This window comes from Hibiscus syriacus, unplaced genomic scaffold, assembly GCF_006381635.1.
Source record: "Hibiscus syriacus cultivar Baekdansim isolate YM2019G1 unplaced genomic scaffold, ASM638163v2 tig00112789_pilon, whole genome shotgun sequence".
NCBI lineage: Eukaryota > Viridiplantae > Streptophyta > Magnoliopsida > Malvales > Malvaceae > Hibiscus > Hibiscus syriacus.
The window spans coordinates 202,663-225,379 of NW_024063402.1; the positions used below are offsets into that span (position 1 = coordinate 202,663).

The window sequence follows — 22,717 nt, forward strand, 5'->3', positions numbered from 1 at the left end:
GCCACACGGGATCCACCCACCTGCGCATTCTTACCAAGTTTCCCTCGTTACTTAACGGAACCGTCACGGCCCATCATGTTCCGTCGAACCATCCCTCCACTCTCTCCTCAACGTTTCTCCCTCCATCCCCTAACGTCTTCCGTTCGACTACCCCTTAACGCTAACGTCGACCTATGGCCTCTTCCGTTGACGAAGAGTTCTCTCTCATCGACGACCACGAAACTAACCCCGATCACCACTACCACCTATCTTACGCGCCACCACCCGATAATCACAACGCCGACGATGACTCCGACTCCGCTTTCCCCGGAGCCAATTTCGGTAACACCACCACCAACAACAGCAGTAACGCTACCTCGTCCGACGCGCGGATCGGGAAGAGGAGTAATCAAGAAGAGATAAATGACGGAGCTTTGAAGAGATCGAAGCAGTCAGCGTCGGCGGAGTACCGGAAAGACAGAGAAGAATGGAGCGACGCCGCGATTGGATGTTTGCTGGAGGCTTATATGGAAAAACTGACGCAGCTGAACAGAGGGAATCTGAGAGGACGGGATTGGGAAAAGGTGGCGACCGCGGTCAGCGAGCGATGCAAGAAGCAGAGCAAGAGTGTGGAGCAGTGCAAGAACAAGGTTGATAATTTGAAGAAAAGATATAAGCTCGAGAGGCATAGGGTGAGTGATGGCAGCATCACGGCGAGTAATTGGCCTTGGTTTAAGAAAATGGAAGAAATTGTTGGAAATTCTCTGCCGGCAAAGGCCGTAGCTGATGAAGATAAGGTTAGCGCTTCTCCTGGAACTGCCGTTAGACGATCCAAAAGGTATATCTCGATAGCATTTCCGCTTCTGGTTATTATTTGCTAATGTTTCACTAGGTTCGAATGTAGCCATGGAATAGCTTGAGAAATGATTATTTGTGATATTCAAATTCGTTATCCGCAAAAGTAAAGCTAACCTGAATGTATATAATTCAGGTATATCATCTGCATAAGTAATGCGAATTCTGATAATGGATATCCAAAGTTTCAAATCCGCACTCAATTTTTAAATATTTGCCTGTACTCGTTTGCCAACAAATGCTAAACCATTATTAGAATCCGTTGTCAATATGAACTATCAACAAAAATGTGAGCAAACCGTTCTCAGTTTCACTCTTTTATGAGTACATTTGGAAACAAATATATTCTCGAGTTGTTTCAGTGAAATCAGAGTCTGTTTGATTTTATTGTTTCATTGTACAGAATTTGTATTCGAATTTTGAAGCGTTCTATCTTTTTATAGTTCTTGACTCTGGCTTACAATGATGTTGCTGCCTTAGTTTGTGATAAAAAGTCATGTTTAGTGTATTCTGTTCTTTATATAATGATAGAGATGCCTTAGCTTTTGTTTAATTTGCAGATATGCTTTAGCTACACCGAGCCCTGTAGGACAGATTACCGTGAAACCCAAAAGTCCTAAATGGCGCAGAGTGGTATTCAAAATTAGCAGCGCAGCTCTTGCTTGCACTGGTCCTCTCAATATCGACCCTAAGGTGCACCATGAGTTTGCTGTACAAAGTTTGAAACTGGATAATTTTGTTGTCAGTTTGCATAAATGTGTTTTCTTTCTCATTATCAGGTAGCAATGTTGATTGCTAAGGAGATTGCAATTGCATGCCGCCTCGGTGTAGAGGTAATAATTACTTCCTTTATATTTTATGATTGCAGATGTTTGCAATCCTGTTAAGATGCTGTCCTTTTCGGTGATATTCCAGGTAGCAATCGTTGTTGGAGGTCGCAATTTCTTTTGTGGAAACACATGGGTTACTGCAACAGGCTTAGATAGAAGTACTGCATATCAAATTGGGTAATGTGTTCACTGCTTGACTCACGATGGATGATACTCCTTTTTATTTCCATACCAAATTTGGTTTAATTTTGATCTATAATAGAAGAGTATAAAGCTTAAACTTGGGTGAGGCTTGTAAGACTAAGTTTACCGATGTATAGCTGTCATTATATTGTATGTTAAAACAACTCTGGTTGATAGTTTTATAGTTCTCGGGTCATGATCATAAGCCGATACTTTTTGGATGTTCTCGGGAATGACTTCAGTCGGGTGGTATATCCGTATATGTAATACCTCTGCTTGTAAGTTGTTCCATATTGCTTAGATTCAAGTGCAAGTATCGGACATGAGTATGTGTCTCACAGTGCCCTGCTTATTTATTTTCCAAGATTTCCTCTCGTTTGGAGAATCATATTCTCTTATCCGTGTCTAAGTATGCGTTGGATATAGGTGTCAGACATAGGTACTTCAGGAAAAATGAAGATTCGAAGTAACATAGGCATATTATATCCCAATAAACAGAATAAAATGATGGAATGGGTCGAAGAAAATATCTTAGCTAATGAATCTGCTTTTTGTCTGTCTTTTAATCTTCATGGGCTAACTTATATTTTTGTATCTGGTTATGAAACTAACCAAAATCATGATCCTGCAATTTACTGCAGCATGATGGCATCCGTGATGAATTCTATACTACTTCAATCATCGTTGGAGAAGATGGGTGTTCAGACCCGTGTGCAAACGGCATTTTCTGTGCAAGAAGTTGCAGAACCATACAGTCGGCAGCGTGCCATACGTCATCTTGAAAAAGGTAGAGTCGTAATATTTGGTGGCATTGGTGCTGGCACTGGAAATCCACTCTTTTCTACTGACACAGCTGCTGCGCTTCGAGCTTCGGAAAGTATGATCGTCTCTCTTCCTGTTTTCTAGAATTCAGTCTCTTAAATTATATGCACTTTTTTCTTTCTTTTCTCAACATTTGACGTGTCTACTGATTTCTCTTCAGTTCAAGCTGAGGCAGTTGTTAAAGGTACGAATGTAGATGGTGTTTATGACTGCCATTCCCAGGACAACAATGCTACATTTGAGCACATCTCATTTCGAGATTTAGTCTCAAGAGGCGCCACAGCCATGGACATGATGGCATTGACCTTCTGTGAAGAAAATGGCATTCCTGGTTGGTATTCTTGTAGAACTCATGATTCGTGTTCGTCTTCCATGTTCTGAATTTTCATTACCAGACAATTGATCCCATACGAATTAAGTCAACTTACTTTGGCACAGTTGCAGTCTTTAATCTTCTTCAGCCTGGGAACATCTCGAAAGCCTTATGTGGAGATCAAGTTGGTACGTTGATTGATCAAACTGGAAGGATAAGCTGATCTGATTCATTTCCGGTTGTTGTGACCGTTGATATTAGGCCCGATACGGTTAATGCTACTCTAGTAACAAGTACCCGGCAGTTCAGCCGCCGTGCTTCTACAACGAAGACTTCGATTTATTCTTGACCCAAAGATGCTGCGGCTGTAACATCTGGAGGCCAGGTTTCTATTTTTCGCCTGCGATGCCGACTTGATCGAAAATCTGTAATTTCGTATGGTGGAAAAATTTATTGTATTTAAATGCATAAGAAATAGTATAAACTCAAAGATGATTACCGGTTTATAAGAAGACAATGTGATACTGTTGAGGTTTTTGTAGTTCACTGATAGCACTCGTAGTTTAGAATTAGAGGTAGGAAGTGGTCATAAGCTGAAACTATTGTATCCGAAATTTTATAACAAATAAATTATTTTTCTTCTACCAATTTACCTATTTTATAGGAGGGGCCAAAATGCAACCAGGACAAAGTCAAATAGATAATGGGAGGGGATCAGATGGTTAGTATTTGATACATTGTTAGTGAAATGATTTTTTTATTAAATGAAGAGGTATTATATTCCTAAAATATATCGTTATGCTATAAACTTTAAACTCTAAACTATTAATTTTGATTCGTTTTAGTACTTAAACTTTCATTTTTTTCAAAAACATACCTAAAGTTTAATTTTTGTTTCATTTTAATATCTGTTGTTCAAAATTTAACGCGTTTAGTGCCTAAAATCTAAATTCAAACCCTTTAATATCATATCTTATTCATTCTTTTTTATTAGTTTGTGGTAAGTACAATGCAAGATTTGTTCATAGATAACTCTATACTATTTGACATGACATTGAACGCTCACACCCTTGGTATTTCTAATACTCAAACACAATATCTCAAAGAATAACAATAATTCATTTCCACCGAGGTGGCTTAGTTGATGCATATCCCATTCATTCAATTCTATTAGTGAGTTCTTTTTTTCTAATTCCATAGGTTGTTGGCATTTGGATTTAGTTCTCATGTATTTTTCACTATCAAGTATTTGAAAAATAATTAAAAAATTGAGATAATGTACTTGATATTTTATCAATTTTAAAATAACAATGACTCGAAGATACCTATCAAACCATTGCTAATCTGCTTGATTTTGTCGCTTTAAATCTACCGGCTTTTATAAAGAGTGCTTCCCCTATTATATATGTGAAATCATTGTTATGATTTAAACGTAATATCTATCTCTATATATGCACACATTGATACATACATGATACATACATACATATATATATATATATATATATATACACACATAGAGGTATAGCAATTTTCCTATGGGTTGCATGCAGGGGCGGATCTAGAAATATTTTTTTTGGTGGATACACATATATTAATAACATAAATTTTTCACATGAGACATGCACAAATAAAATTTTAAGGTGGAAACTCTAAATAAAATGAACTATTAACATAAATAAAAACAGATTTCAGGGTGAAAATGTGTCCATATTGACCAAAGTCTACATCTGCCACTGGTTGCATGGCTGCATGGGCCATGAGGATAGAGTGGTGCCATCCAGAGATAAACCGAAGGGTTAAAGATAATCGTCCTTATGAAATTTTAAAAATATTATATATTTTTTTATTAAAAATCTTTTTTTGTTCCTTTAAATTTTAAAAGTTTAAGTTTATCCTTTAAAATTTAAAAAGTTTAAATTCGTCGCCTAACATAAAATTTTATGTTCGTTATTGGTATTATCGGCGGTTAGAAGAGGTAGGGCGACTTCCATCAAGGTCGATGATCGTTTGCCAAGTTGCTTCGTTGGCATGGACCCATCATGACCTTGGGCTCATGACTCCACGATCATCTCATCCAACAAGGTAGCTCGCGAGATGTTCAAGAACAACGAGGTGGTGTTGGCTGGCCGAAAGATCTACGAAGCCATGAAGGCTCCCTCTCCCTCATAACATTCCAGTACGACCCACATTGGCGGATGAGACAATCGTGCGCCAAGACGAGTCGCCTCGGCGCCATGCGGAGAGTCTAGAGACAGTGGTCGGTGGATAGACCGGGTGCTGCATTTGATAAGAGATCCAAGATATTTGGGCCGTCAGGTTCTTTCAAGAAAGCCCAAACTGGTTGATTACCCAAAAAAAGAATCCCACATCAGAATCTTTTTACTCTACTCTGGGAAACACTAGATCACAGCCTCACCCCGCTCCCCAAGTTTTCAAAAAGTCGACGCCCGATGGACAATACTAATTACACACTCTCTGCGTCGTTGACTGACGGATTTCTTCTCTCACACTGCAAATGGAGTTTTGGGGTAAATTTCTCTCTACATCACTTCTATCGTTTGTTTTAATTAGATTTTCGTTTCTTTTAATCTTTCTTTCAGTTACGGAATCAGCAGAAATTAATGTTTATTAGTATTTGCTCATCGCTTATTTTAGAAATGCTAATTATATGTTCGGAACTTCGGTTACTGTTTTCCAGAAAGGATTTGATCTTTCAGGTTGTTTCTTAATCAAGTTATTTTGCTTTCAGTTTGATAGTTTTTATCTTTGATTATGCATATTAGAGTGCGGCTTGGAATTATTATTAATTTTAAGATATAAAATCACTTAATTGATTTCCCTAAGTTAGGAGTTATCTTGTTTATTGTATAAAATTTAAGAATATGTTCTCTCTGCTAGTACTCTTGGTATTATGTTTCATCATAGTCCCTTAATTGAAGCTTTTGTTTCTTATTGATGATTGCATGTTGATTTTTTTTTAATGTTTGCATATTTGCGATTTTGTGTTGGTTTTTTAACTTATCATTGCATCCTTCAATGTTTTTGGTTCTAACGAATTATGTACGCCCGTTGTCCTCTGAAATTTGGCAACATATATATAGGTGCTGAGGTTAAAACTGGACAGATCTTTGAGGTGGAATTGGAGGATGGTGGCTGTAGGATCTTGCATATTTCACAGGTAATTAGGGAATTCTGGTTTCCATACTTCGTGTTTGTACTTTGTCTACTATACTTAGATATCTATTAAATTTGCTACTGTATAACTCACAGGTTGCCCTTGGTGAGGTAACCGGTGATAAGAAGAAGGAAAAAGGAAATGGAGATGCTTGCATCTATCTTAAATTCAAAAACGAGAAGTTTGTAATTGGAACACTTTCCCATGAGAAATTCCCCCAGATGCAACTGGATTTGGTGTTGCATGGCAAGTTTGAGTTGTCCCATACCTGGAAGAACGGCAATATATATTTCACTGGGTATTATGTTGATACAACTCAAGGTGGTGGTAAGTCATTCTGATAGTGTTTTGTATTTTTTTAGTAATCTTTGAATCTGTAAACCATGTTTCAATTTTTACTTTACAGATTCTGAGTCTGAAGATGAGTTCCCTAAACCCACAGTTTCTCCCGTAACGCCTCATGCTATAGCATCTGATCCTACTACGTCAAAGCAGGTTAAGAATGTGGAACCAAACAAAGAGGAGGATAGCAGTGATGATGAGGATGAAGACGATACTTCTACTGAGGATGAAGTGTCCAGTGATGATCAGGTAGATGTCTAGCAATTAGTATCATAACCAACTGATAAGTTCTTCCCCATTTTTGGGCAAATCATAATTCTGAATAGTTGAAATAAGGTGTTAAAACTGTGTTAATGATTGATGGTACATTAGGGACACAACTATCCCTGTTGCATACCTAGTAAATCTTCGATGTTTTCCTTTATAATATTTTGTCTTTATATCAAATTTTGATATTTCCTTTTCATCCAAGAATTTGCTGAATTAAATGTTTACTGTATTTATCTTGATCTTGGTTGGAGCTGCTTTTTTTATTGTTGTTTCATAATCCAATTTGTGACATAATACCATGTCTGGTTACTGTCGATTTTGAGTTATTGTTTTAGGAACCTGGCCTGTTAGTCAATGGTGAGTATGAAAGTGATGATGATAGTGAAGAAGAAAGTTCAGATGAGGATCAAGAGACACCTGAGGCTGAAAAGGTGAAAACATATGCTTTAAGCTTTTTCATTCAGGAATTTGAGGTGTTTCAGTTGAGTTTTTACTTTGTCATTCTAATCACCGCTGATTGGTTCTCCTTAGGCCGGACCAAGCAAGAAGAGGTCTGCCGAGTCAGCTATGAAGACCCCTGCTCCCGGAAAAAAGGCAAAGCTGGTCACTCCCCAAAAGACAGGTACATTTTCTCTTCTATATGTGCTCTTCTTGAGATGGTGATTGCTAAATGACCAATGAGGGATTCATAATGGCACATTCATCAAACCATAATTAAAATGTTTATTGTTAAAAGAATTACAAAATCTTTGATGCAGATGGCAAGAAAGTGGGCGGACATACCGCAACCCCTCACCCTTCAAAGCAAGCCAGAAAAGCATCGGCAACCACTGGTCAGGCAAAACAGAGTTCAAATTCAGGTGGTTCATCATTCCTTTGCAAGTCTTGTGGAAGGTCAGTCGGTTATCAAGTACTTAAACCAATTACAGTTATTTTTGCTTACATATGGATTAAAATTCATTGCCATCAAAACTTGTCCAGGTCATTTGGATCCGAAAATGCTTTACAATCCCATTCCAAGGCAAAGCATGGATCTGCAGTGTAAAAATAAGTCAAACAATATCTTTGTTTAAATATTGCCATTTCTGGAGTGAACTAGTGGACTTGATTAGTTTCATGCTTATATTATTTCCCATGGTTATGATTGTGTTTGTGCCTTATGGTATTAATTGATCGTGTTGTGTAATTTTAGACGCTTGTATTTTTTTTGGTGTCCTTTGTGTTTATTTAAGGAACTATTTTTGGGGTTCAAAAGTGTCTCTCCCATTAATATTATTTCTAAAACTCGAAACTAAGTTTTTCCTTTGGGAGTGCAATGTGTCCTACCACTATAATGTGAAAAGAGTTATATATATGGTTAGACAAAGTTAAAAATTTAGAATAAATCCTTGTGATAATACTATAAATAATTATAATAAAATTAGTATAGAAACTCGAATAACTTGACTCAACTAGAAAAAATTTTAACTTAAATTTGAGTTGTGAAATACGACTCGCCAACTCGAATAATTCAAAAAATTTTGACTCGACTCGATCAAATGCTCTCCCCTAGTTTAGGTACCAAAGGACTGCGGCTTACGGACATTTTGGACGAAATGACTTGGATTTCACTGGAGAGATCGTTAAGCCTTTTAACCCAAAAGCTTTTGGGTTACGAATAATAATATATACTCTAAAGACTTTTAATCTTTTGATAATAAACACTCTAATATATTGTAATCGTTAGTGTTAGAACTCGAGATCTTTATAACAAGCATCTCTGTAACTAGTGAATTGATTTGGTTCTTTCAATTTTTGATTTATTTAAACTCATTAAAAGATCTCATCCTTCATTAGACTTGTTTGTAGATTGAACCGGGATGAGATTTTGATTTTTTTTTTTTGTTTAGTTTTCTTTTGAATCATTGTCTAGTTAACTTTACTTCCATCTAGTGTTATATATAAAATTTTATCAGTGTGATTATATACATGAAAAATTTTGGTATTTTGAAGTATATTAACAGGAATGTGATTACCCCATTCTTTTAGGTATTGTTGGATTATTGGTGTTTTAGACTAAAATGCCCTTAATTTTTTTTTCTTCAAAAATATCATTATTCTGTCGTTGAAAAATAAAAATTCTATGTAGGTTAAATTACAAATTTATGCTTAAACTATTTTAGATTTACAAAAACGTCTATAATTAAAATTTTATATGAAGTTCAGGGGTTAAAATAAAATTAAACCCTTTCATTAAACCTATTTATCTTTTCAATTTTGTAAAAAAATTATATAAATTTTATGAATTTAAATTTTTTAAAGAAAATATATAAATTAATTATAGTAATATTATAGTAGAATTCAACTTGTTAAAAAAACAAATATATAATAAGGACAATTTGGTAAAATATATATCCAATAGTATTTTATTCCTTTAACCAAACACTATAATCTTATATTCCTGCTAAACTAACTAAACACAAAATACAACATTCTCAGTAACCCTATTCCCCAGTAATCTTTTATTCTCACTGGTAATCTTACATTCCGTGAACCAAACACATCATGTAATATATCAATAAATATGATGCTTTATTTATAAAATTCAACATAACAATATATATATCGAGAGTATTTCTAAAACAATAAATATGATTCTTTATTTATAAAATTCTATTTTACAAGTCTCCTACCTAAAGTCTCAACATAACAATAAATATGATGCTTTATTTATAAAAAAGAAAATCGTCTCAGTGACCAAAAATGCCTTATAATATACGATTTTAACCAACTTTTTTTGGATTTGCCAAAATGACCAACAAAATCGCAACGCGAATATGAAAATCGCAACGCGATCCCCAGGATCGCAAATCAGTTTCCAGAATCGCAATGCGAATATGAAAATCGCAACGCGAACATATAAATCGCAACGCGTATTCGTAAAAATCGCAACGCGTATCCGTAAATCGCAACGACAATACGTAAAGTCGCAACACGTATCCGTAAATCGCAACGAGTATTCGTAAAAATCACAACGCGTATCCGTAAATCGCAACGACAATACGTAAAATCGCAACGCGTATCCGTAAATCGCAACGAGAATACGTAAATCGCAACGCGATTCTGACTATCGCAACGAGTATCCGTAAAATCGCAACGTGTATCCGTAAATCGCAACGACAATACGTAAAATCACAACGTGTATCCGTAAATCGCAACGACAATACGTAAAATCGCAACGCGTATCCGTAAATCGTAATGAGAATACGTAAAATCGCAACACGATTCTGATTATCGCAACCAGAATACGTTAATCGCAACGAGAATCTGTAAATCGCAACGATAATCCGTAAATCGCAACGATAATCCGTAAATCGCAACGAGAATCTGTAAATCGCAACACTTAAATTTTGGGTATATAACTACGCAACAGCAGCAAATCATAAACTAAATCCCTAAATCGCAACTCATTCCATCTCCATCTATCACTCTCTCCGGTGACATCCGTTCCTATATCCAACGACATCCTTCCCCATCCGGCAACAGATTTTAGTTTCGCAGCTCGTCTGTTTAGTAAATTAATTTACAACCATGAAATCATCTAATGTTGATCATGTTTGGATAAATTTGTGTTTTGGAGAGTCATGGGAGAATGTTCATGGTGTTTTACAATATATGCATTTACCTATGAATCTTCAACTAAAACTGTCTTTACAAAAGTTAACTTATGAAACTCTAATTTTACGTGTTTCAAAGAAATTGAATTTAGAGCCCCTAAGTGGATTTAGGTTATCTTATCAGAGAAAAGGTAAAGTTTATTTGTTATCCGACAATGAAGATGTTGAACGATTCATTGCTTACATTAGAGTTTCGCAAGATGATGTTACATTGTATGTTGTTGAACCTAGAAGTAGTGAAGTTGGGTCAGTAGCGGGTAGTAATCAACTAAGTTGTTCAGCCCCAGTTTATGGTGCTCACAATGTACAACGTTGTTATCAACCTCAAAATTTAATGGTTCCACCACAATTTCATGACCAAGAAATTTTTGTTTCACCACATTTCCAATACCAAACACAATATCAAACACAATCTCAAAACCTACAACCTTTCCCTAATCCAAATCCCAATCAACTTTCAGCACCAAATTTCGGTTTTCGTATTGACCAGTTAGACGATGATGAGCCAACAGAAAAAATTGTGAGTACTAGTCAGTATTCGAAATTTGATCTTGGTCAATACATGGACTTTGATCTTGGTCAATACTCGGATTTTGATGATGTTTCAGAAGAAGAATCAAACCCGGCGTGTAATGATTTTGATATTGGTCAATACCCGAATTTTGATGATGAAACAGGTGTTGCCGAAGAAGATGTTGTTGATGATAATGAGCAGGAAGTTACGAATGTGAATGAACATGTTGAACATCCATTCTGTAATTCATATAACCCTGAAGAAGAAACAGAAGGAGAAGAATTCCCCGAAGAAAAGAAAAAGAAGAAAATGCCACGGGAGTATAACTGGAATATGCCAGAATTACTTCAGATACCGGAAGAAGAGTTGGTAAATAATGCAGTTGATTGTTACACAAAAGTTATTCGTATCAAGAAAGATGATTGTTTTGATACAAAGGAAGACTTGAAGATAGCTTTGTATACGAAATGTGTGGAAGATGGCTATCAACTAAAAGTTAACAAATCAAGCAAAGATCGTTTCGAAACAAGGTGTATGATTGATAAAAATTGTACGTGGCGTATGATTGCAAAGAGGATAAAAGATTGCGAAGTGTTTCAAGTTAGGACTTTTATTGATAAACATACATGTTCAAGAACCCAAGTTTTTCCTAACCATAGACAGGCAAACAAAAAGGTGTTGGGTGGTTTTCTGGCTGAGTTAATGTTTTTGAATGGCAGTGTATATCGGGGACATGAAATTATGACTGACATGAATGCTCGGTTCAAGATTAGTATATCATATTCTCAAGCTTGGAGAGCCAAATGTTATGCCTTGGAATTGTTGAGGGGGTCGCCAGAAGCATCGTTTGCCCAACTGCCGGCTTATTGTCACAATTTAAAGCTGAAAAATCCTGGGTCGGTAACTCATATCAAAACATATAGAGATGGACGCTTTGAGTTGCTGTTTATCGCCATTGGTGCTACGGTTAGTAAATCAATATAATTTTGTTGACTCATTTTTGTTAGTTACATGCATTTCACATTTAAATGATTATATTTCTTGTGTATATTATTTTGTAGATTCGTTCGTTTATTACTTGCATGCGCCCAGTTATTATAGTTGACGGAGAATATTTGAAAGGTCGATATCTTGGAGTAAACTTATTAACAGTAGCCATGGATGCTAACAATGGGATATTGCCAATAGCTTACGGGGTTGGCAAATCTGAAACCTCTGATTCATGGACATGGTTTATGGGGCATCTTAGGGATTGCATAGGTCTTATTAGCAATCTGACAATCATATCCGATAGGGAAAACTCAATTGACAACGCTGTTAGAAGGTGTTTCCCAGATGCTTTTCATGGACTTTGTGGTGTTCATTTGTATAGAAATCTAAAATCAAGGTCTGCTGGTATAAAAAAGCACAAATGGACATACTGGAAGGCTGTAAAAGCTTATCGGGAAGTGGATTTTAATAAGCATATAATCTGTTTAAGACGTGTTTTGCCTCAGTGTGCTCAAACACTAGAAGATGTCGGGTTTGAAAGATGGTCAAGAGTACATCAACTTGGAGCAAGATATGGTTTCATGATGTCTAATAGTGCAGAATCAATCAACGCTCTAAGTCGTCATTCCCGAAAATTACCTATTACTATGTTAATGGAGTTTTTTTCGAGCCTCTATTCAACAGTGGTACTACAAGAAAAGAAACCATGCATGTAATTATTTCTTTAAAATCATAACTTATCATATATTTTACTAAGTATTGTTTATTTAAATTTACAGGAACATTGGAACATCGTGTTACAATATGGACTGAAAAAAAGATAACGAAACGTGTTGTGAAGTCAACGTCATGGAGAGTTGAACCATGTTCAAACACTTTGTTTCAAGTACTGGATAATAACTTAAATGGGCTGGTCGATCTAAATACAAAGACGTGTAGTTGTATGAAATGACAAACATCTGGTTATCCGTGTGGCCATGTTATAAAAGTTGCTCTTCATCTAAACCAAGATGATTCAAGCGCATACGCTATAGATTGCTACACTACAGAAGTTTATCGACAGACTTATGCCGAGATTGTCTACCCTATTCCACATCATTCTGAGTGGGACATACCAGATGACTTACAAACAGTTTTGCCACCAGCCATGGACAGAAGGCTACCTGGCCGACCAAAAAGTCACGATCGTATACCGTCTAAGGGTGAAGAGAAGAAGAGATCGACATGTAGTCGGTGCAAGGAAAGTGGTCATACAAGGTTGACATGTGGATCACCAGTGTCATCACAATCATATTTTCCTCTACTAAAATATGGATCCTCATCAAAATCCAAATCTCATATGGTGTCAAGCAAAAGGCAATCATCTTTAAAATCCCAATCACAACTGGCTTCACCTTTTGGTACTGTTAACTTAGGTATTTTTAAATGCAAACGTTGTATTATGTGGATTTTATGTGTGAACTTTTAACATTTTCAGTTGAATTAATGATTCAGGCCAACCATTTTGACTTAACCAACTCTTACTTGTTATTCAGTTGTTATCATTTATTAGGCATTCATTTTACTATCGCAACGCGGAAATTACAATCGCAACGAGAGAATCGCAATGCGAAATGAAAATCGCAACGAGAGAATCGCAATGCGAAATGAAAATCGCAACGAGAGAATCGCAATGCGAAATGAAAATCGCAACGCGAGAATCGCAATGCGAAATGAAAATCGCAACGAGAGAATCGCAATGCGAAATGAAAATCGCAACGAGAGAATCGTAATACGAAATGAAAATCGCAACGAGAGAATCGCAATGCGAAATGAAAATCTCAACGAGAGAATCGCACTCGTTGTGATTTTCATTTCGCATTGCGATAGTCATTTTTGCCTTCAACATAATGCAGATTGAAATTAACAAAATCAACCATTACATTTCAATCAATTAAACAAGCACAAATAAGAATTATGTTCACATCAATTAAACAAATCAACTTTTACAAATCATCTTTTACAAATCAATTAAACAATCAAAAAATAAGCAATAATTCTTATTTCCTCATCTACTATTGAATCAACTTTTACAAATCATCTTTTACAATGAATTAAACAATCAAAAAATAAGCAATAATTCTATTTCCTCATCTACTATTGAATCAACTTTTGCAGCCATACATCATTTTCACGCAGCTCACTTATAAGATTAACCTGCAGAAACCAAACATTTGCTCAAACAACACTTTCTACACATCTAAAACCTACAAACAACAAATTATTGAATTCTAGGTACTTAACCAAACATTTTCAAACCAAAAGCCTATAAACTTACCAATTGTTTATGGATATTTTTATAACGCGGATGCAGGTAGGCAGCGTCTCGTATATATCGATTTAGCCATATAATGCTGAAACCACAAGCCTACTACAGCTCTATCTCTATCGGTGGGAGGTAGATACTTTATACTTCCTGTCGTCAAACGCTCCAACGCGAAGCATACGAGAGGACCACAATCCCCTCTGGCTCCTTCCGTTTGTTGTGGCGCGGTCTCGTCTCTGATAACTGTAATATTGAGCTTCTTTGGCTTCTTGTTTCCAGAACGAGTCCAATAATGTATCGCATCCAAGAATTTAGCCAAATGAGAGCTCCATCCCTTAATAATATCTCTTAAATCAGCCAATGATATGTAATTTATCATGATGTCATATACTATTATCTTAAGGGATGGGAGCTGAAGCTCGACGAGAATCCAATGTTTACGTTCCAAAACAGGGATAAACACCTGCAATCATAAGTAATAATTCATTCATTTGCGTACTTATTTATGAATACCTTTAAACTCAATCTAAAATAAATACTAACCTTATCGACCTCCCACCATGCAGGATAAAATTTAGCTTGTCCATTGCCCAACACAAATGATTCATCTCGTTGATTCTTCAAGTGAACGGCGTTAAAAGACGTCGGCATAATTGTATATCGTGTATTTCTTTTATTTTTCTTAAGTTTTATAATTATTAGAAGACGTGTCACCCACACATCGATATGCTGTTTTACAAAAAAAAGACATATATTAGTGACTTACATAAATTTAAAAAAAAATTAATGAAATTTAAATATAAGAAAAATATAAGACTTACCCCCCATCGAAATAGCCATTGTCTTCGACCCCTAATAATACGCCCCACCAAGACCGATCAAGCAACAAATAGATATCATCGGTGAGCTTGCATATGTCAGTGAAACACCCCTGGCTCCGCTCATGTAGATAAAAATCAATTGCGGTCTTAGCCCAAATGATGTTATCCAGAATTGTGTCTGGTAGTTGTCTCATCTCTACTTCAGATACCGGAATGGTACTGGCCGGTAACTTATACGAGAGCCAACTCTCATCCATCATGTCCGGCACGTCAGAGGGTTTCTCAAGAAGCCTACATATGACGCCATGTGAATCGGGCTCTTGAATGGTGGGAGGGACCTCTTCAATGATGACAGTGGCCTCTTGAACGGTGGGAGGGGACTCTCGAGGAATGATAGGGGCCTCTTCAACGATAGGAGTGGACTCTTGAGGGATGACAGGCGAGTCGAGCTTCTTCTTGTGGTGTCTTCGCACTATTGGGGTGTACGGAGACTTAATAGCACGTGCACGCCGTCTGATGCGTGAACTCCGTCGTGCAAGCAAAACCCGACGTAAAGCATCCACCTTATCGGGCCGCTAAATAATTAAATACAAAAATCAGTAAATAAACAGACATGATATTTAAATAGTGAAAACAAAGACAAATATGTTTCAAACTTGCATTGTATTCACCCAAGTCAATATTCTATCATAGTTCACAAAATGCATCAGATAACAAAGACAAATATGTTTCTATCATAGTATTTGTCTTTGTCTATTGGTTGAAGTAATGCAATCCATTCAAGTTTCAATTTGCAGAAGAAACGCAACGAGAGAAATGAAAATCGCAACGCGAAATGAAAATCACAACGCGAAACCAAAATCGCATTGCGATTTTCATTTCGCGTTACGATTCTCTCGTTGCGATTTTCATTTCGCGTTGTGATTCTCTCGTTGCGATTTTCATTTCGCGTTGCGATTTTAAGTTTCGTGTTGCGAAAGTAAACTATTTCTTCTTCTGCAAATTGAAACTTGAATGGATTGCATTACTTCAACCAAAAGACAAAACAAAGACAAATACTAACTTCAGAGTATTAAAGAATACACAGTTTAGTTCAACCAAAAGACAAAACAAAGACAAATACTATTTCACAGTGTTAAAGAATATACAGTTTAGCAGAATTGGTAGCAACCGAATAAATTTACTTCAACCAAAAGACAAAACAAAAGACAAATACTAACTTCACAGTGTTAAAGAATAAACAGTTTAGCAGTATTGGCAGCAACCGAATAAATTTACTAAGCAATCTAAGTGAAATGGTTAATCTAAGTGAAATTACGAGTAAATTTATCATCAAGTTAAATATGGAAAATCTTAAACTTACCTCGTTGCGTAGAGTATGAACCTCATTCTGCAACGATACTACCATCTCACGTAGAGCGGCAACCTCACCACGTAAAGTAGACACCTTCACACGCCATGCACCATCGTTATCGCGTAGAGTACCGATCTCCTCACGCAAGGCATTGACCTCATCACGTAACTCCCTTGACTCATCACGTGGAGGTGGAGGTGGAGAACAGGGAGATAGAAGTCGTGGCATCTCTGCCGGTCGCCTATCATGAGGTGATGGTGGAGAAGAGGCTCGATGATGTGACAGGATAGGTGATGGCTCTGGGTGAGGTGATGGCTCTCGAAGTGGAGGAAGTGGATGCTGCTCATCATCCGTGCCATCAAAAAAACGCTGACTAGCTTGCCACCAATCAGTGGCAAGCTCATCCTCCGTGGGTGTCAGTCTTTGTAATGGAGTGTTGGCCTCCTAACAATATAAAAACTCAAACAAAGTTAAACGTCTACTATTAATAACTTGTTTATATATGAAAGTATTTGTGTTAACTTACATTATTTATTGTCGCATATGGTATTAAGTCTTCCCAATCCAACAGACTTTTCCTCTTCCAGGAAATAGCCCTGGGAATATCATTTGACGTTTTTATTGCATATGTCCGCATGCTGGGGAAAGCCTCGAATATCCAAATCTACAAACAATATAATAACAAACATTAGTAATTGTTAAAATAATTAATTATAATTTTGGAAACATTATATAGAAATTCTTACCTTAAAGGCCCAAACAAAGCCTGATAAAGTGTATTTCGACCCATCGCCACGCAAACTTTTACGGTCATCAAAGGCAGACGACAACTTAGTCCAGGTAGCTTTCCATATATACGAACCCCACGGAAACAGATTCCATGCATTCAGGTCCTCTACCAATAATATTAGCTCCTGAGGAATAGGTTGTCTGGCCTCTCTGCCTAAAAAGCCGGCATACAAAAGTACTAGAAGGCATACTCGGACAACATCGACGTCATCCATCCGAGTGAAACCATCTTTCTTATTAAACAATTTCTTCAGGTCGTCGACGTGTAGGTTCGGCTTCTCCATTGACTCATCCGGAAAAACCCGGGATAACCATGATGGGCGGGCGATATGACGAGTGTACTGGCCTACATCATCGTGTCCGAATCGTAGACCAGTGATTAAGCAGAACTCCTTCCGCCCAAAACAAGTATACGCCGGTGGAAAATGAAACCATATCTCTTCCTCACCACGTTGTATACTGTCGGGTAGATCGCTAGTCATGGTCTGAAGCCACAAATGGGTCAAATTAGCATCTCCACCCGGATGCTGTACTCTCAGCCATGGCCCGAAGCAGGTTTCCTCAAACAATTTTCTTTGTGCAGGTGAAAGCTTCGAAGCAATTGTAGTGGCTAGGCTAACTTTATTCCTTAATGTCAATGAAGCCGAAAAAAATTTCTACAAAAACAATAAACATACCAAGTTAGATATACCAAAAACTACACTGTGAAGATATACCAAAAACAATAAACATAAATAATAGTTTATTCTTGAAACTAAAATTTGCAACACTGTTTTGTCTTTTGGTTGAAATGAAAATCGCAACGAGAGAATCGCAACGCGAAATGAAAATCGCAACGAGAGAATCGCAACGCGAAATGAAAATCGCAATGCGATTTTGGTTTCGCGTTGCGATTTTCATTTCGCGTTGCGATTTTCATTTCTCTCGTTGCGATTCTTATGCAAATTGAAACTTGAATGGATTGCATTACTTCAACCAAAAGACAAAACAAAGACAAATACTAACTTCACAGGGTTAAAGACTAAACAGTTTAGCAGTATTGGCAACAATCGAATGAATTTAATAAGAAATCTAAGTGAAATGGTTAATCTATTATTGAAATTACCAGTAAACTTATCATCAGTTTCAATATGAAAAACCTAAAATAATGAAAAAATTTCAAAATAAAAATAATTAAAAAAACTAACCCTCGGAGGTTGATTTTCCATTTCTGAATGATTGTGAGGGATTTCTGACCGTGAATGGTTGTGAGGGATTTCGCAGGAGATGGGGACGGAAATCTTCGGAGATGGGGACGGATTTCGCCGTAGAGAGTGAGAGATGGAGATGGGACTGAGTTGTGATTTTAGGTTTTAGGTTATGAGTTTCGATTACGGGATTTTCTCTTAATATTTGTGTTTGGAATTTGAAAATAAAATACGCGTAGCGATTCTAATGGTGTTTTAAAAATCGCGTTGCGATTTTACGTATTGTCGTTGCGATTTATGGATACGCGTTGCGATTTTTACAGATACTCGTTGCGATAGTAAGAATCGCGTTGCGATTTATATGTTCGCGTTGCGATTTTCATATTCGCGTTGCGATTCTGGAAAATCGCAAAGCGAATTTGTACTATCGCATTGCGATTTTGTTGGTCATTTTGGCAAATCCAAAAAAAATTGGTTAAAATCGTATATTATAAGGCATTTTTGGTCACTGAGACGATTTTCTCTTTATAAAATTCAACTCCATGTAATATATCCAGAGTATTTCTAAAACAATGAGAAAGTAATATATTATTTCTGAAATTTTTTTAGCAAAAAGAACAAATAATTTGAGAGAAGAACAAGGATTAAATTGATAAAAAAAAATTAAGTATGATAGGTTAAATTTATTGAATTATTTTTAAATTAAAATTAAATTGATATAATATATTTTAAATTAAAATTTATTGAATTTTGTTTGAAAAGCGTAGCCAATGTTGAGCTCGAGTTCAACCCTCTTCAGCTGAAAAAGCCTCAGCGCTTCAAATTATATAGGCAGACTTGCAATCTCGCGCGTATTCTAATGGAAACTCTCCTTTAATTAAAAACCCTTTCTTCATCTTCATCTATGGGTTCCTCCATTTCATTCGCGGCAGCCGGATCTTCTCTGCTTCTCTTCACTACGCCAAAGCGGTAAGGCCTTGTACTGAATTTACTAATTTATTTATAATATCTTGCTTCGAAGTTCAAACTTTGTATAGTTTCCTTTTATGGTTTCTTTAGTTTACTTGATTAAATCTCGTATCTTTGTTTTTCTTAGATTATAGTTTATATGTCTGTTCTTTTGGTTTTGTGCACTTTCTTGTTCTGAATTTGGGAAGAAGGATATTATTTTTGGCTGTTTTTTATTCAGTGATTTGATCTGACTCGAGTTCAATTTACCAGATCAGTCCAAGATGAGCAGATCTGATTTGAATCCTTCCAACGACCTTTCGATTTTTGATTACCTATCACCAGGAGACCTTCAACTTGGTAAGTGGAAAAGGCACAGTAGCCAAGAAAAGTATGGCCTTCAGCAGGCAACCTTGTTCTTTCCTGTGTCTGTTCACACACACACACACACACATATATATAAGGCAATAAATACTACTGAATTTACTTTATTTGCATCGCCTTCTACACAAGTACACATTTATTGCTTTGGTTTTGCTACATTTATTGCTTTGATTTTGCCGAATTTCCTTTAATGCTGGTTCTTTAATTGCTCGAGGAAATCTCGTTTCATATCGTTTTGTTAGTTTTTTCTAATTGTTTGAAGAAATATCAGTGTACTTGACTTGCTTCTTTCTTTCTATTTTTGTTCTGCAAATGGGCAAAATCGTTAGTGTTTTTGGCTGTTCTCTACCAAATGATTTCATCTGATCTGAGCTAAATTTCCCAGATCCGTCCATGATCTGGAGCTCTTACATTGACCCGAACAGCGACGAGAACAATGTGTCTGCTTTGTCTGTAAACAATGCACAGTCACTTCAAGCACATGGACCGCCCGATGACAATCAGGAGAACTTGAGTGGAGGCATCATAAGAGACCACCATGGGCCGATATTGTTGTCCGATAACAACCAGTTGAACTCATTGAGCTCGATGCCGACTGGAAGCAACAAAAGAGACCAACATGGAGCGAATGAGCAACAATTGTTGCCCAATGACAACCAGTTGAACTCGATGTCGAGTGGGAGCAAGAAAAGAGGCCGGGAACTAGTTTCTGATGACTCATCAAGAGCTAAAGGAAAAGGCAAAATGAAACAGTCCCGGAGCCGGAGAACCATTGTTAATGGTGAATCATCATCTTCCGGGAAAAAAACAGCACGGGCCAGTAAAGCAGTGAGTTATGAAGAGCATATCAAGGAGAAATCTGTGGGGCAATGTGCGAAAATTTTGACAGATCGAGTCTTCAAAAGGACAGAGAGCGTAAATTCTTATACCTGGACTTAGTACTTCATATTCAATTCACATTATTGTTATTTATTATATATATACGTCGAAGGTAAAAATTCCCACATTAATTAGAAAGGATTGTACTCAGTTTATAAAAGCAAGGGTTCTTTCTACCCTCACCTTTTCTTGTTAGATACAACTGTGAGGACAGATCTCTCTTCCAAAGGGATTAATACCCTAAAGTCTATCAACTAGTAATTGACATGATTGAACTATGGTCTTTGTAAGCAAAGACCTATACTTTCCTCATGAAGTGCCTTTTCTTGAAGGGTATAATACCTTCAATCGTTGCATTGACACTGTCTGTATGTTTTTAGGTGATGGCCCTGCTAGGTGAATTATTCCTCACCTACGACCAAATCAAAATGCCATGGACAGCTAGAGCCAAAATTTTGATTGCAGATTTGAAAGCTATGAGAGCTGCACTTAGAAGAAGTAATCGATATATAATGAGAATACTGGTCAATCACAAGAAACGTAGGTTGACAGAAGATGTGGCAAAGATGAGATTGGTGGGTGCAAACAATAGGTTAGATGGCTTCCTACAGGTAAGCTACTGTTCATAGATCTAAAAGTTTGATTTCATGATCTAAGCCTCTAATTTGACTTTGTTTTTCAGAAATTGCAAAACGCGAGGGAGGAGTTAAAACAAATCTCCAATGTACGCTAATGTTAACAAATCTGGTTATCATTGTTAGACCTGAACCTCTAATTTAACTTTTTAACTTGGATTTTCAGGATCTGGAAAAAGCAAGGAACCTTGATGCAGTCTTCATTAATAATATGGTATGCACGTTCCTAATCATTGATATTAACCAACGTATTACTATTATTCTTGAAAAAAGATGAACATTTCTTGTTTATAAATCATTTATTTATTTATCTCGTAAATTTCAGGCTTACAGCCCAGAGGATCTAAGAGAAGAGGTACGCTATATATATACACTATAAATAATTTCCGTGTACATAGCACTAATATATCATTGTTTTGGTGTGTTGGTTCGTTTTATAGTTGGCTTCTGGAATGCCATTTGATATCGAAGAACTTGATCAAAATTAAGATCATGGAAGCTATCAACTCATACGTTTCTCTATCCCAAGTGTGTGCCGTATCTGGACTCTTTAATTCGTAATTTCTTTTGGGTACTCTTTTTCCCCTTATAGGTTTAGAAGGGGTTTTTAACGAGGCCCTTTGTTCAAAGAGAAAAGACTCTGTAATCCGAATCTTATTCGTGTATTTTATGGATTGTAATCGTATTTGTATTGTAATCTTATTAGTGTGTTTTATGGATTTTAGTATCTTATTCGAAGCAGTTTTCGATTACTTTCTAAAATCTAGATCTAGAAACAGCCATGCAAGCAATGCCTAACTTCCCAGGCACAACCATATTGTCATATTTGGACTCGTAGCAGCTTCAGACTCCATCGTAGTTCATTTACCGTTATCCATATATAGATTTCTATGAATTTAACAGGCCAGATCCGCAAGCTCTCAAGTTCAAACCCCAAAACTATAGTACTCGACCATCATTCCCTAAACGACAGTGTCTTTTTCCTTGCACAAACTTGACCAGTCTAATTCTATCCCCCAACAAAACCTATTCCTAGCGTCGTAATAATATAATTACGCTCTCCTGTCTACTCGGACATGTTAGAAATGATACTGGAATTTCAAAAGCTACAAAATGATTATTAAATTTATTGAATTGTTACGAAACGAGATGAGTTCTGCTAAGAATAGGGACTATTTTATAATATTTCGATAAATTCAATAACAATTTTTTAATAGCTTGATCAATGACTATTTTGTAACCGTTTGAAAAAACTAATGGTCATTATACGATTTACAATTTTTATGACAAAATCATTTCCATATATTTTACTAACCAACCCTAGTTAATGTCATCCTCCAATTTGCTCAAATTTTACTTTTGGTTCTCCTACTGTAATCAAGTTTAGGAAATAAATCCACATTTTAGTTTAGTAAGAGTTAATTGCATCATATGTCCCCAATCTATGACTCTCATTTCAAATTTGTCCCGAAACTTTTAAACG

At 36.5% G+C, this 22,717-nt stretch overlaps 3 protein-coding genes across 3 annotated transcripts; all 3 read left to right on the plus strand.

Moving 5' to 3' along the window:
• Positions 1 to 64: 64 nt before the first annotated feature.
• LOC120183516 (uridylate kinase-like) lies at positions 65 to 3,581 on the plus strand. The gene is made up of 7 exons (XM_039188195.1): positions 65 to 817; positions 1,395 to 1,527; positions 1,614 to 1,667; positions 1,750 to 1,841; positions 2,489 to 2,724; positions 2,830 to 3,000; positions 3,108 to 3,581. The coding sequence occupies exons 1-7, from the start codon at positions 174 to 176 to the stop codon at positions 3,203 to 3,205; spliced, it is 1,428 nt and encodes a 475-aa protein (XP_039044126.1). The 5' UTR covers positions 65 to 173; the 3' UTR covers positions 3,206 to 3,581.
• A 1,855-nt stretch (positions 3,582 to 5,436) lies between these two features.
• On the plus strand, positions 5,437 to 19,928 carry LOC120183520 (histone deacetylase HDT1-like). Its single transcript, XM_039188199.1, has 10 exons — positions 5,437 to 5,513; positions 6,087 to 6,163; positions 6,256 to 6,487; positions 6,567 to 6,751; positions 7,108 to 7,203; positions 7,304 to 7,394; positions 7,531 to 7,666; positions 7,754 to 7,896; positions 18,439 to 18,445; positions 19,923 to 19,928. Exons 1-8 carry the CDS (start codon positions 5,501 to 5,503, stop codon positions 7,815 to 7,817), a joined length of 894 nt encoding a protein of 297 aa, XP_039044130.1. The 5' UTR covers positions 5,437 to 5,500; the 3' UTR covers positions 7,818 to 7,896; positions 18,439 to 18,445; positions 19,923 to 19,928.
• On the plus strand, positions 19,162 to 21,893 carry LOC120183519. The gene is made up of 8 exons (XM_039188198.1): positions 19,162 to 19,357; positions 19,610 to 19,696; positions 20,106 to 20,635; positions 20,980 to 21,210; positions 21,282 to 21,323; positions 21,401 to 21,448; positions 21,560 to 21,589; positions 21,675 to 21,893. The coding sequence occupies exons 2-8, from the start codon at positions 19,621 to 19,623 to the stop codon at positions 21,720 to 21,722; spliced, it is 1,005 nt and encodes a 334-aa protein (XP_039044129.1). The 5' UTR covers positions 19,162 to 19,357; positions 19,610 to 19,620; the 3' UTR covers positions 21,723 to 21,893.
• The last annotated feature ends 824 nt before the right edge of the window (positions 21,894 to 22,717 follow it).

Excerpts from the sequence above, each read along its gene's own strand:
- LOC120183516 (XM_039188195.1), top strand. The coding sequence starts at position 174 with ATGGCCTCTTCCGTTGACGAAGAGTTCTCTCTCATCGACGACCACGAA. Across the intron at positions 1,528-1,613 it reads CTCTCAATATCGACCCTAAG|GTAGCAATGTTGATTGCTAA; the intron begins GTGCACCATGAG and ends TCTCATTATCAG. Across the intron at positions 3,001-3,107 it reads TGAAGAAAATGGCATTCCTG|TTGCAGTCTTTAATCTTCTT; the intron begins GTTGGTATTCTT and ends ACTTTGGCACAG.
- LOC120183520 (XM_039188199.1), top strand. Across the intron at positions 6,752-7,107 it reads AAGTGTCCAGTGATGATCAG|GAACCTGGCCTGTTAGTCAA; the intron begins GTAGATGTCTAG and ends TTATTGTTTTAG. Across the intron at positions 7,667-7,753 it reads CTTTGCAAGTCTTGTGGAAG|GTCATTTGGATCCGAAAATG; the intron begins GTCAGTCGGTTA and ends AAACTTGTCCAG.
- LOC120183519 (XM_039188198.1), top strand. The coding sequence starts at position 19,621 with ATGAGCAGATCTGATTTGAATCCTTCCAACGACCTTTCGATTTTTGAT. Across the intron at positions 21,211-21,281 it reads GGTTAGATGGCTTCCTACAG|AAATTGCAAAACGCGAGGGA; the intron begins GTAAGCTACTGT and ends TTTGTTTTTCAG. Across the intron at positions 21,590-21,674 it reads CAGAGGATCTAAGAGAAGAG|TTGGCTTCTGGAATGCCATT; the intron begins GTACGCTATATA and ends TTCGTTTTATAG.